This window comes from Ursus maritimus, unplaced genomic scaffold (genome assembly GCF_017311325.1).
Source record: "Ursus maritimus isolate PB19 unplaced genomic scaffold, ASM1731132v1 scaffold_14, whole genome shotgun sequence".
NCBI classification, from domain to species: domain Eukaryota; kingdom Metazoa; phylum Chordata; class Mammalia; order Carnivora; family Ursidae; genus Ursus; species Ursus maritimus.
In genome coordinates, this window is record NW_024423786.1 from 44,069,841 (window position 1) to 44,084,229 (window position 14,389).

At 52.0% G+C, this 14,389-nt stretch overlaps 1 protein-coding gene across 1 annotated transcript in view; it reads left to right on the plus strand.

Moving 5' to 3' along the window:
• The first annotated feature begins 4,155 nt into the window (after positions 1-4,155).
• The window catches only part of ELL (elongation factor for RNA polymerase II), a 73,423-nt gene continuing 63,189 nt past the window's right edge, over positions 4,156-14,389 (plus strand). Inside the window, exon 1 of the mRNA XM_040629012.1 lies at positions 4,156-4,337. Within this exon, the coding sequence (XP_040484946.1) occupies positions 4,203-4,337 (135 nt within the window). The 5' untranslated portion in view covers positions 4,156-4,202. The remainder of the gene's footprint in view (positions 4,338-14,389) is intronic.

Sequence of the window (14,389 nt, forward strand, 5' to 3'; positions counted from 1 at the left end):
AGACAAAAACTGCAGATAACATAAATAGGTGGCAGAAAGGGATTATACAGATAACTTATTGTAAACTCATTAATAATAATGATTTCCATGATGAAGCCATTTGCCATTTCTCCAGGGCCAGGCTCTTATGTAAATGTTGTGATTATCCATATTTCATGATGTGAGCACATCGAGGAGGGCAAGGCATGTCCGAAGCCATATAGGGAATAAGGAGCAGATAGGGAATAAGGAGCAGACTGGGGTCACTGTTCCCTTCACAGAGCTAGAGCTTCTGCAATGAGCTTGCCAGGTGGAGTATGTGTCCAGGGGCCATCCAGTGGTGATCAACCAGCTTCCTGGGGTTCCACTGGGAGCCACTGGGGCGTGAAGCATAAAGTGGAGAAATGTTTGTTACTAAGCAGCACAGCCCATGGTTGTGGTGTTCTTAATTCTCTCTTTTTTTCGGGGGGGAGGGAAGGTAAGGAGAGGGGTTGGGAGGGGCAGAGGGAGAGGGAGAGAAAATCTTAAGCAGGCTCCACCCAGCAAGGAACCCGACGGCTTGATCTCACAACGCTGAAATCGACCTGAGCTGAAGTCAAGAGTCAGATGCTTGACCGACTGAGCCACCCATGTGCCCCCCTTCTCTTTTCAAAAATATTTATTTAAGTATCTCTGCACCTAACGTGGGGCTTGAAGTCACAACCCCGAGATAAAAAAATCACACACTCCCCAACTAAGCCAGCAGGCAGCCCTGTTCTTAATTCTCTTAACTTCTCCAAGCCTCGGTTTCTTTATCTGGTGGACGAGTCCAAACCACTCTCTTCACTCCAAAAGGTAGTCTTGGATGCCAGACACTGAACACAGAGCCTGGTGCATTTTAAGCACTCAGTGTTACTACTGTTGTCTATTTATGAGCTAAATCCACAGAGGCTCAGAAAGGGGTCATGCCTCTCCCAACGTCACACAGTGAGCTGGTCAGCCCTCAAAGCTGGCTCTTCCCGTGTTCTCCATTCATCAGTCCAGCTGTCTCTATCCTCCCCATCCTTCACTCCAGACCGCTCACGCCTCACCTACCCTATTCCTTGCCCTTCTGTGATCCCTCTGGGCAGTGCAGCCCTGCCTGCTCCAATATTTACCTGGCCTAGCTCCTGGATAAACAGCTGGGCCCAGACAGCAGGCAGAGGGCTCAGTGTGTCTGAGCAAGTGCTGGCATCTTTCCATTTAGGAGGGACTGATCCCAGCTGAAGGGTAGAGGATTCCAGAGCTTTGACCCTGGGTTTAGGCAGGCTGGAGTTGGAATCTCTGCAGCAGCCTGGAAAACCATTCTGAGCCTCATTCTCCTCATCTACAAAATGGGCTGATAGCTGTGTTGTAAGAATTAAATGATATCATTTATTCATTCAACACATTTCCTGAGCACCTACTCCATGCTGTGCCCTGTGCTGAGGGTGTTCAATGAAGAAATATACAGAAAGGGACCTAGGTACCTGAGGCAGAGTGGAGGGTAATCAGGGCTCTGGGTCAGAAAGATCTTAAGCTCAAGTTCCAGCCAGCCCGCTCACTGGCAGCGCCTCTCCCCTTGAGTGCTGCCTCGCCCCTCTGAGCCTTAGTTTCTCCATTTGTAAATGGAGATATTAACGGCAGGTATGGGAGAATGTTTCCAGGAATCTAGCATTGCCTTGGGCTCAGCAATTTATGGTGGTGGTGGGGGGGAAATGGATGATAGTGCCAACTTGGCAGTGGTGGACAGAACTAAGGGGGTCACCTTGGTAGAGATACATAAAAGGTCCCTGAATTTCACCTTTCTCTCTTAACCTCAAAATCTCCATCTTATGACCACTGTCTATAATTAGATTGAAGGGGAAAAGAAAAGCAAATCAAGAACTTCCCATAGGTTAGGAGATCCAGGAGCCCAGGAGAAGCTTGCCCGGGCAAGCCAGTTGCTGTTTTCCAGCCTCAGTTTCCCCACCTGTAGAATGAGAGATTAATAAAACTGCACAGTTCCTGTGAAAAAAAGTCTGGCAAGTTCTTGAAAAGTTAAACATAGAATTACCATAGCACCTAATAATGTCACACATAGGTATAGACCCAGGAGAAGGGAAAATATTCAGTCACACAAAAACTTGTACATGACTGTTCACAGCAGCACTATTTATAATAATGAAATGGTGAAAACAACCAAAATGGCCATCAATGGATGAATGAAAAACAAAATGTGGTCCAACCACACAATAGAATATTACCCAGTCATAAAAAGGAATGAAACATTGATACATGCTACAATGGCACCAGCCTTGAAAATATCAATTTTGAAAATAAAACAGCCGCTATTTTGCCAGCAAAATGGGTTTATTCAGGAATAGCAGAGGAACTGCAACTCAGGACACGCAAACTATGATAAAACTATTGGCAAAACCGAACAAAGGAGTTGAAACATTACCTCCTAAAGAAGGAGGAAGTTGGGAGGGGCTGTTATAGAGGAAAGTAAGAGTTCAAGGTAGTGACAGTTTCTCATTGGCTGAGTTGTGGCAGGTTCATTGGCTGGGCTATTGCTGGGCTAGGGGAAAATCATCCTTCATCCTGCTGGGGTAGCAAAGTAGACTCCTTTCTGTTGGGGTTTGCACTTGACAATGAGTCAGTAGGGCACAGAGCTCCCTCTTCTGACTTCCTGACTTTATTTATTTATTTATTATTTTTTTAAATTTCTTTTTTTAAAAGATTTTATTTATTTATTTATTTATTTATTTATTTATTTATTTATTTGACAGAGAGAGAGAGAGAGCCAGCGAGAAAGAACATAAGCAGGGGGAGTGGGAGAGGAAGAAGCAGGCTCCCAGCAGAGGAGCCCAATATGGGGCTCGATCCCAGGACTTTGGGATCATGCCCTGAGCCAAAGGCAGACGCTTAATGACTGAGCCGCCCAGGTGCCCCCTGACTTTATTTATTGAGAGAGAAAGAGAGAAGGGGCAGAGAGTGAAGGAAAGAATCTAAAGCAGGCTCCACATCCAACAAAGAGCCTGACTTGGGGCTTGATCTCACAACCCTGAGATCATGACCTAAGCTGAAATCAAGAGTTGGACTCTTAACCCACTGAGCCACCCAGGTGCCTCGACTCTATTTTAATTGAGGTTGTCTTCATTTAGTTTTTAAAAAAAGTCATGCTGAGTCTTTCACTGAGTGCCAGTCATAGAAGATCACATATGCTATGATTCCATTGATATGAAATGTGCAGAATAAGTAAAACCATAACAATAGAAAGTAGGTTAATGGTTGCAGGGGCTGAGAAGAGGGGATGTGGAATGACTCTTCGGTAGGGTAGGGCTTTTCTTTAGGGGTGATGAAAACTTCCCCAAATGAGATAGTTGTAGTGGCTGCACAGTGTTGTGAATGTACTAAATGCCACTGAATAGTACACTTTAAATGGGTTAATCTTATGATACATAAAATGTTTCGTTAAAATGGGAAAGCTGGACAACCACCATATCTCAGGAACCTTGAGGATATAGAATTTTATTCTATTAAAACTGTACCCTTATCATGAGCAAAATTTACCTCCTCCCCAACACCCTTAATTCCTCAACAGCCCGGGGCAGGGAATCCCCTCTACTTACCTTAAGGGAAGCTCCACCAACCCAACCCAGCGTCCAACGCGCTCTCGGTTTGCATAGCCACGCCCACTCATCAAGCCGGCAGCGGCCCCGCCCCCCACGTGTTTTGCAGCTGCCCCGCCCCTTTCATGCATTGGCTACTGCTCTCAACAGAAACCAAGGACAGAAGGCTAGGAGCGACCTCATAAATAATGCATCACGTCAGAGGCCGGTGGGGCGTGGCTTCGGCCCTTGCCTGGTTGAGCCAGGGTGATGAATTATGCATGTTGAGGCGGGGCCTGGAGGTGTGCGCGTGTCGGGGCGGAGTCCGGGCACGGAAGTGGCCCCCTCTGGGGCCTTGAGAGGTGGGGCATCCACGCCTCATGAATATACAGCACATCGGGGCGGTGACTGTGAGCTTCGCCAGGCCCATAGGGGGCACGACCAGCTGCATTCATGAATAATGCAACACTCGGTGGGCCGTACAGAGGTGACTGTGGGCTTCGCTAGATCAGAGGGGGCGTGGTCATCCGCGTCTCATGAATAATGCAGCGCGTCAGCGGGCCGCGGGGCGGGGCGGGTCGGCGCGCCGGCGCTGGAACCGGGAAGGGGGGGCGGGGGAGCGATGGTCGCAAGATGGCGGCGCTAAAGGAGGCTCGGAGCTACGGGCTGTCGTGCGGGCGGGTCAGCGACGGCAGCAAGGTGTCCGTGTTCCACGTGAAGCTCACCGACAGTGCCCTGAGGGCCTTCGAGAGCTACCGCGCCAGCCAGGTGAGAGGCGCGGGGCCCGGCGAGACCGTCGGGGACGTCGAGGCGCAGGCCGGCCTCATGCGCCCCTCGCGGAGGCGTCCTGTACTGGGGGCTCGGGGTCCGGCGTCCGGGGTGCTGCTCGCGGGTCCCTGGGCCGACAGGTCGCGGGGTGGGCACCTGTCCGGCTTGGAGCGCGGGGAACCGCGTTCCTTCACGGCTCTGGGAGGTGACACTGGCGGGCGGCCCGGGGCGGCCGAGGGGCCCTGAGCTCGCGCATCTGGTCTGCGGGGCGGGGGGTGGGGGGAGGCGCGACTGAGTCGGCACCTGGAGGCGTCCGGAGCCTTCTCGGGTTCACCCAGCCCCTGAGCAGGAACTGAGCTGTTCGTTCACCTGGCTGGGGGACGGGGGGAGGGGGTTGGGGAGGCTTGAGGCTTTTCCGTCTGGGTCCCAGGCAGGGTGGGTCAGTGGGGCACCTCTTTTGGGGCACCTGTGGAGAACCTGTTCCGTCTGTGTAGGGAGGCTGAGTCTGCACTTGAGGGCCGGCTTTAAAACCAATGAACCCCTTGGAATTGGGCTTACTGTTCTTGGTTTGTGGGTAGGGGAGTTTGGGCAGAAACTGACAGCTTGTTTCCAACTCCCCCTACCCCTCCCAGGTGACCCTGTCTCACTGGACATTTTTTGAGAGTGGGAGTGTTTTGGGTGGGGGAGAAGCTGTGCATGTGTGTGGGGTCGCTGGCACGGTTCCTTTCCCAGGCTGGGAGCTCTTGGTGGGCACCTGGGAGGGAGCTCTGGCCACTGCACCTGGCTGCTTACTCTCAAACTTCTCAGGGGCTGATTTAGGCCCGTCTGGGGAAGTTAGAGGCGTTTCACTTCTGCCACCTGGCCCAGGGTGCGTGGGTTGGGGGGAGGCTGCTGTGCACCTTCTTTCAGGCTTGATTTGGGAGCACATCTGGGGCCCTGGTCAGAAACCTGCTTCTTCCCATTTCTGTTTGTCGTGGTGCCCTCTGTGTCGGGACAGAAGTTGCAGGTGCCCAGAGTGGTCAGGACCTGAGGGGAAGTGGTTTGGGAGCCCTTTTCCTTGTTGCCTGGAAAGTGGTGGGTTTATAGTCATGAAGTGGCTGGGGAGGGGTCTGGTGTCTGGCTTAGGGAGGCCCTGCTCCCTTGTGTGTGTTTGTGTATACTGGGAATGGGGGGGCTGAGGGCGGGTGAGGAGAGAGACTAACTAGGAAGGAATGTGGCTTTCTTCCTGCCCCAGACTTGTTCAGCACCATTAGCTAAGCCGGGAATTTCTTCCCCTGTTACGTTCCCACCACTTTCCTGGTGCCCACCCTTCCCGTGCTTCTTCCCACTTTTTTTGGGCAGTTTCCTTCCTGTCCTGGTGTCACAGTTTCCCATTCGTAGAAGGGGTCTTTTTTTTTTTTTTTTTTAAATTTTATTTTAAAGAGCGAGTTCTCCCTTGTCCAAACGATTCCTCAGGATGAGGCTAAGGTGCCCTTGCAGGTGAGGAGTTGCGGAGGGGGGGGGGCGGGGAACGACACACACTGTCTAGCTTAAGTCTCCCTTCCTTGTGGAATTCCAGTCTGGAGTCTTTTCCCTAGGCAATTTTGACTTGTTCTGCAGGAAGACAGGCTTTCCTAGAAACAGCTGGGGGAGAGCTCATGAGTCATGTAAATAAGGTGAACTTGGTACCTGGTCACTTATGTGCCCCGCCTTCCCAGCCATGCTGCCCTCGCTTGATCTAGTCGTCCGGAAGGCCTGCCTGTATGTCCACCTCATGCTGTCACACGGCTATTTTTAATTTAGGGTGTTGGTTACATCCCCTAACTAAGCTGGATCTTCCTCATGTGAGGGTGAAGGTAACTGCAGACTCCGCCTCATCCCACTTGGAGCCCAGCTGTGTATGTCAGCCAAGAGGGGCTCCCTTGAAGAACTTCTCTAAGCCAGTTGGGGCATCTTGGCTAGCTGGGCTAAACTTTGAGGGTGACCCAAATTTGCATTTTTCTCAGAAGCTGATTGGTCATTTAAGTTACTCGGCAATTTCATATTTAACATTACTTGTTGGGCATTGTAGTGGACTGAGCTAAAATCAGGGCAGCTTGGGTGCTTTTGAGTGGTGGGCATGGGGAAAGTGACTTGAAGAACTGGTTTGTGTGACTAGAGGAGTGTATGGATTATTAACAAAACCTCTTATGTACAGCTGTCAATAGTGTCTGGAGTTTTCTATTCTGTAGTGCTGTGGTTATATGGTTTGCCAATGGCAACTTGTGGAGAGGGTTTTTATTTTTACTTTTAATTGCAAAGAGGCTTTTACAGATTCAGATGTGGCAGGGGACTGGAGAGGAAGTTCCTGTGAAACTTTCTCTGTGGCCCAAGAGAGCCTGTAATCCTAGCTCTTGGAGTAGCGTGAGTCAAAGTCCCCCATGGTCCAGAGGGGTGTGGAGTCTGAACTGCCTTTGTGCAGACCTGGTGGCCAGCCTGGAATGTGGCAGAAGGTAATATACGCAGCTGCCACTGTCTAGACTTGGGCTTCATGCAGTTTCTCCTTGAATATAAAAAAACTCGAGGGAGTCCTGATGTGGCTACTCCCATAGATCTCCCTTTTCACTGTGATGGGCTACTTCTGGGAGAGAAGAGGGAGGAAGTGTGGACCCATTCTTCCAAGATAGCGTCATGCACCTGCTCAGAGAAATGTTCCCTGGCCACTCTGAGGAAGTGTCCCTCCTTGGGGCGCCTGCCTCAACCACCGGGTATTTCATTGTTGGATTTGGTGGGCTCTGTTGCTGAGTGACTTTCTCCTCCTGGTTTATAAGCTGCTTGGTGGAGAGGAGCATATTGTTGTTCAGTAAAAATTGAGGGCCCGGGGAGGGACTCAGGAAGCCTGAGGATTGTAGCCTATCTGGGTTTAAATCTTGGTGCTACCTGCTTGAGGCCTTGGGCCAGTGCCTGACCCCCTCCCAGTCCGGATCCTCCTCTTTGGAGCTATGAGGATCCTAGTGCCCAAACCTCTCCCAGCTCCACATCCTTCTTGTCCTCAGGATTGTGCATGTCCCAGTATCTGACCCCTCCCAGCCCTGAGTCCTTCTTCTCTCAGGATTGCAAGGTCCCCGTGCCCTACCCTCTTTGAGCTCTGGATTCTTCTCAGGGCTGGGAGGGTCCTAGTGCCTGACCATTTCTGAGCTCTAGATCCTCCTTCTCAAGATTGTGAGGGTCCCAGTACCCAACCCCTCCCAGCTCCAGATTCTTCTCTCAGGGCTGTGAGGGTCCCAGTGCCTGGCTTCTTTCTGACCTCTGGATCCTTCTCAGGACTATTGAGGGTCCCAGTGCCCTGCCCTGTCTAAGCTCTGGCTCCTTCTTCTCTCAGGGCTGTGGGGATTCTTTGGCACATGTGTGGCCATCAGTGCAGCCCTGACACCTCCCTCCCTCCCTCTGTGTTCTCAGCCTTTGGTGCCTATACCCAGAGCTGGTTCCCACCTGGAGGTTTGAATAGAGACTGTGGGAGACAGGGAGCCTGGGCTCCTGCATCTGCCTAAATCTGATTGAGCACCTGACTTGTACAGGGCTACTGCTCAAGTGCTGGACATTCAGAAGTGACCAAGATGAGCCCCTAGCATCATGAGCTGACATTCTGGAGGCAGGAGACATATTGTGAACAGGGCAGCACAGAAATTGGTACAAAGAACTTGTCAGCAGTCAGCATCAGGAAGGAAATATAATGGGGTGATGTGATGGTGCACGGCAGTGTGAAAGGTACCAATTGAGAGAGGTGCTTCTAGGAGATGCCAGAGCTGAGGTCTCCCTGGTGAGGGGTCCTGTGCAGGGAGGCGTGGGGGTTCCAGGCATGCTACCTTCAAGCCTTAAGACCCAAGAGGCTGGGGAGGGTGTTGGGGCGTGGAGGGCAGCTGCTGTGGCTCTGTCCTGGGGAAGGGTGTGTGGGGAGAGGAGGTGGAAGGGACCTGCAGCAAATAGTCCATGACTCTTGTAGAGCTGTGCTAGGGGCTGCTCACCCGCTGCTAAGGGGGCGGCTGTGTGGATGTCAGCTCGGGCACTGGTGGCAGGAGGAGCCTTAATTTAGCCTCTGGTCCCCTCCCACAGCGAGGCCCTGGGAGGTAGGCTTGTCTCCCCTTTCTGGAGAGGGGTCACTGGGACCAAGCAGGGCAGCTTCTTGCCAGCCCTGTCTGCTTTTCAGACTGGCTGTCTTCAGGAATAGCTGGGGGCTGCCCCTCTTGGCTGTGGGCCAGGCCCCTCTAAGCCCTTTGTCCAGGCTTCTGACATCTTCTTGGTGACCTTGGCAGGAAGGCTAGCTTGCTGTTTCCCCTATGCATTGGGGGCAGTTGGGGCTTAGAGGGTCCTCGTCTACCTGCCCAAGATCACTTGGACTGTCCTCACTGGCCCAGGCTGCCACTTGAGTTGGGAGGGAGTTTGAGCCACCGGGGTGCAGCTATGGAAAGTTGGGACCATGGTCTCGAGTTCTCGTTAAACGCCAGCGTTCTGGACTCCTGCAAGCCCTGGTGACATGAATGGCTGTGCAGATTCCTGAGGTTGCTGCAGTGCCCCCTGCCCCTGAGAACGCCTAAAGACGGGGATAACCAACACCTGTGGATCACACCCCACATGCCAGCACTGGCCCGAGCTGCACACGCTCATTTATCTCACCGCTGTCTGTCAGCCCTGTGGTGGGGAATGGTTCCCACCTCTCAGGTGAGGAGATCGTCACTGGAAGGAAATCCCCAGCTCGGACGGGACTGAGAACCAGTCGTCAGGCTTGAACTCCATGCGTGGCTCCAAGCTCTGCCCTCTCTGAAGGGAGGTGGTCCGGTGGGCTGGGCCAGGTGTCAAGAGCATGGCTTCCTGTCTCCTGCCCTCTGGCTGTAGGGGTTCAGTGTACTTGTGTGTTTCAAAGTGGGCTCTTGATAGTTCTGGCTGGGGTGAGTCCTTCCTAGAAGGTGCATGTCTCGTAGGTGCCGTGGGAGGATGTGTGAGTGACCTTGGGTGTGGGGTAAGTGATGGAGGTTTCCACAGGCAGCCAGTGAGGCTGCATATGAGGGCCCAAACCCGGCTTCAGCCACTGTGACCCTTGACTAGGCTTCCGGCTTGCATGCTGATCCTGCACCACGGTGACTGTGGCGATTGTGTGTAAACAGCAGTCTGCTTGGCGGAAACCCACCCTCTGTTGACTCATCGGCAAGGCCAGAGTTCATCACCCTTGAAGTAGTTTTGACATCATACCCGGATTGTGACATCTCTGGGGAGTCTTTGAAAATAACGCTGCTTCTCCCGTTCTGAGTAACTCTGGTCCTGGAGCAGACACTGGGTTCGGGAAATCTGCTTCTGTGGCAGCAGCCCTGCTTCATGCAGCCTGGCCGGGCCCACGCTGGCCATCCCTGTTGTGCCTTTGGGGTTTGGCCTCCTCTGGGTCCTTCATTTTTAGGGCCTTGCTCCCCCCCCCGACCTTTAGGATTTTCCCTTTAGTCTGTGGTGAGCACAGCCTGGAGTTGTCTGACCTCCTGTGATATGTGACTGCTCTACAGTCACCAAGTGCCCAAAGGGACGCCTTTGAGACCAAATGACCTCTGACCTGTAGGTGCAATGAGTGGTAGACAACTACAATGTGTAGTTGTTTTGTCACTTTACTCTTTAATAAAAAAGCTGGTGTCCAAATGAACCATCTAGAGAGACCTCCTGTGCCCACACCAAGTGGCCGCACTGGAGTCTGATGCTAATTATATTCTCTGGGCTCGGTCCCTCCCTGGCCACATTGTGACGCGGATCTCGGCTGAGTCACCAGGTCAGCGGGGCACGTTGGTGACTCCCCACAGCCCTTCTGGAGGGGAGTGGACATCGTATGTTTGTGAAGTTCGTGGGGTCACCGAACTCTTATTTAAAAGTAACACATGTTAAGAAGTTTACTGTAAAGGGAGTGTAGTTCAGCGTGGAAACTTGCAAAATACCTGAAAGGACTTCCTGTTCCCATGGGCACAGGCCATGGTTGTTGTTGACACCTGGGCGCCTTCCTCTGCCTTGTGTCCAGGCAGCTCATCATCACAGCGGTACCCTCATATGGTGTCAGATCTTACTTCTTCCCTGACACCATCTTGGTTCTGTTATTGAATATAACCGTAAGCTTTACTTTCTAGTGACTGCGTCTCCCTCGCAGTGTGCACCATGACGGATCAGTATTCCTCAAGTATGTGTGTTTGGGGCAGCACACCAATCCTGGGGATTCCCGTGTGCTGGGAGCCTTGTCTGCCGTCCCGCGCTATGGGCTGTGCAGAGGCGCTGCACGGCAGTGAGCGGCATCTCTGGTGTGCCTGTGAATCAAAGGGGAGCATGAGGCTGCGTGTGGCCGAGTGGACACCACTTCTGTATGTTGAAACTGAGGTTCGGGAGAGATGTGGTCTGGCCCGTGGTGGTGAATGGTCAGGGAGGGCAGGGCTAGAGGCGGGCGGCTGGGGAAGGAGGCTCTGAGGGCCTGAGCTGGGGTGGCACTGGGGAATGGGCAAGGGGACAGATGTGAGAAGTATTTGGGCAGCCATCTGTGGCTAGTTGGGGAGGCAGACATTTTTAACCTTTCCTGATTCTGGCCATGTGGCAGAAACATCTTCACACTCAGCTTGATTGTTGTGCCTGAGCCCGGATTGTGAGAGTCGGGTTATGTGTGGCTTGAAAAGATGTTGACAGCTGTCTCTGGAGTGACGCTGGGCTGGAGGAAAGATGAGGACAGCTGATCAGAGAGCCGCTGCAGGTCTGTGGTGGGTGCGTCTCATTGTCACCATCGATGTCGAGGGATGGGGTAGTAGATGTGTTTGTGCTGCCTCATTGATGCTGGCTGTGGAGCCCACACCTTTCTGCGTTGCTGCTTTTGTCCCCAGATGTGGATGTCATGTGGTTCTTTAAGTGGAAGGTGTTTTGAACTGATGTGGCAGTTCTGGAAGCCAGCAGCCTTTTTCTTCCCAGTTCTTAGATGGTGTTCTTTGCTCGGGGGTAGTTGGATGCCAGGTTTCCCTTATTGTGCTGGTGTGACCAGTTTCTGGTTAGTGGGTGCTCAGGATATTGGGGGAGCCAAGGCTGGATGGAGGGCAAGTGATGCCATCCAAAGCATTGGGAAAGTTGGGTCAAGGGGCTTGTGCCCACTCATCTCTTCCCAGCTTTCTCAGATGTGCTGTGGAACAGGCGGCCTTGGATCACCCCATCCTTGAGAAGTTAATGAGCTGCCTGGTATTGAGGACTGTGGTTAATCCTCCATGCCTTTGTGCTGTTGTGGGTGTTTTCACTGTTCTTTAGATGGGGAGACTGAGGCTTGACTCGGGGACACCTTTCCTGAATGTGTGCCCTTCCAGCAACCCCCACTCCTACCTTGCGCTGTCGGTGGGTGTCAGCTCCTTACTATTGGCCTTGCTGTCCCTGGGTCCATCTAAGACACGAAGGGAAGGTGTTCTAATAAGGAGGTGCCTCCCTCAAAGGATGCTGAGGACCATGAGTTGGGGTCAGGTAAACTGGCTCTAGCTAACTCCAGTTGACAGCCTGGGGACCCAGGCTTCCTCCTTAGTCTCAGTTTTCCTGGGTTGAAGCAGCACCTAAGATAGTAGTGGGCACCCCAGGTCAGAGGGTCCTGTCATCCCATCCCGTCTGGTCAGTCACCCCCCCCCCCCCCCCGCCTTGTATGCACATGTTGGTATACCACAAGTTTAAAATATCTGCTTGTTTGTGTCTATTGTAAAGGGTTTCTTTTTTAAATTAAGAAATGGCTTTCCCCAGATTCTTTAGCAACTTTCCTGCCAGGAAGCCCACCCCACTGTGTTGAGGGAGCTGGGCCCTTTTGCATGTTCCCCTTCTCTATCCCTTGAGCAGCCTCACCAGGTGGTGATGGTGGAGTGGGCAGTGAGCAGGGGCCATACAGAGCAGAGGAGGGGCAGGAAGTGCTGGCTGAGTTTCTGAAGAGACTTCTGACCTGACCTGGTGGGGGGGTGGTGGTGACTGCTGACCCACCAGGCTGGTGGCCACTGCGTATGGAGTGTGAGGATTCAGGCCCAGAGCTCTGGATGCAGTGGCTCCGCCTTTGCCTTCAGGTTACATGTGAGCTCTTGGCTGTCGGGGAGTCACATAAGGGCAGTCTCGGGGGCCAAGCCCCCTCTCCACTGAAGAATGCTGTTTCTTAGGGATCGGAGGTGGGGGTTCTGTTTCCTCCATCGTCTACCCTGGGCAAGCGGAGCCCCAGTGTGTAAGGGCTGAGTAACAAGGGACCATCCCTTATATTTCCTCACACTCCTTGGCCTCTTTCTGATATGGGTATGTGTCCTCCGCAACCCTTACCTGGACATGTGCATGTGGCCTCGTTGTTCTGTTTATTAGACTGACTTGGGATTTGCTGGTGGGTTGAGGCAGGCCAGGTGCTATTCTGGGCCTGGGGGCTTCATGGTGGGCAGGCTAGCCAGGCTGCATCCCAAGGTCCTCACATCTCTGTGGGGGAGGCCCACATGGTGGTGATGGTGACCATGGGTGATGACTACCAGGAGGGAGAAGCACAGTGGGCTGTGGGCAGGAGGTGCCGTGGGAAGTGGGGCAGGCAGAACCGTCTGGGAAGAGGCTGAGATTGCCGAAGTCTGCGTGAGATCTGAGAGGGTGGCCATAGGAGGGAGGCTGGGGTAGTGGGGCAGCTGGAGGGCGTGGGGGTAAGGGGTGTCCAGGCAGGAAGTTGGGGTTAATTTCATCATCTAGCCAACTAAGCATTGTGACTGCAGTGACCTATGCGGGTGTAGACGAGCTCCATCATCCCCTGCCTAGGCTCACTGGGGGGGGACTGACCCAACGCTGATTTCATTCCACTGCATGGACAAACTTTTTTTCTGGGGTGTTCCATCCTATGACCATGGTCAGGGAGGCCTTGGGAGTGCTAAGACCAATGAGTGAGTCTTTACTGGAACCTCTTAGAGCCTTTCTTAAATTGTATTTTTATTTTTATTTTTATTTATTATTTTTTTGGTCTTCTCCTTGTAAAGGGAGATTCCGGTTTCTTGGAGCCTTTTTAAAAAAATTGTGGTGAGATACACATAACATAAAATTACCATCTTAACCATTTTTTTTCCTTCTTAACCATTTTTGAGTGTACAGCTCAGTGGTATTAGGTGCGTATGCAACCATCATCGCCATCCATCCCCAGAACTTTTCCGTCTTCCCAAAATGAAACTCTGTCCCCATTGAACACGAACTCCCCATCCCCCCCCCAGCCCCTGGTGTCTGCGGTTTTGGTTTCTGTCTCTGAATTTGGTAACTTTTGGGATCTCATATAAGTGAGATCATATGGTATTTGTCCTTTTAAATTTTCTTAAAGTTTGTTTGTTTGTTTATTTAAGCAATCTTTACACCCAACATGGGGCTCGAACTCATGACCCCGAGATCAAGAGTTGCATGCTCTGAGCCAGACTGAGCCAGACAGGCGCCCTGGTATTTATCTTTTTATGACTGGTTTCTTTCACTGATCATGATGTGTCCAAGGTTCATCCATGTTGTAGCATGTGTCAGTTTCCTTCTGTTGTAAGGCTGAGTAGTATTCCATCGTATGGATATACCACATTTTGTTTACCTGTTTGTCTATTGATAGGCACTGGATTGTTTCCATCTCTTGGCTGCTGTGAGTAATGCTGCTGTGAACATGGGCATACAAACCTCTGGTCAAGTCCCTGCTTTTTTTTTTCTCCCAGTTTTATTGAGATGTAATTGAGATCCAGCACTGTATAAGGTTAAGGTGTACAGCATAGTAATATGACTGAAATATATCGTGAGATGATGACCACAGCAAGTTTAGTTAACATTTAGAATCTCATGTTGGTACAAAAACAGAAGGAAAACTTTTTTTTAAAAGAACTCTTAAGATGTACTTTTTTTTTTTTTTTTTAAGATTTTATCTATTTGAGAGCGAGAGTGAGGAATGAGAGAGAGAGAGAGCACAAGCTGGGGGCAGGAGCAGAGGGAGAGGGAGAAGCAGACTCCCTGCTGAGCAGGGAGTCCAACACGGGGCTTGGTCCCAGGACCTGGGGTCTTGACCTGAGCTGAAGGCAGACGCTTAACTGACTGAG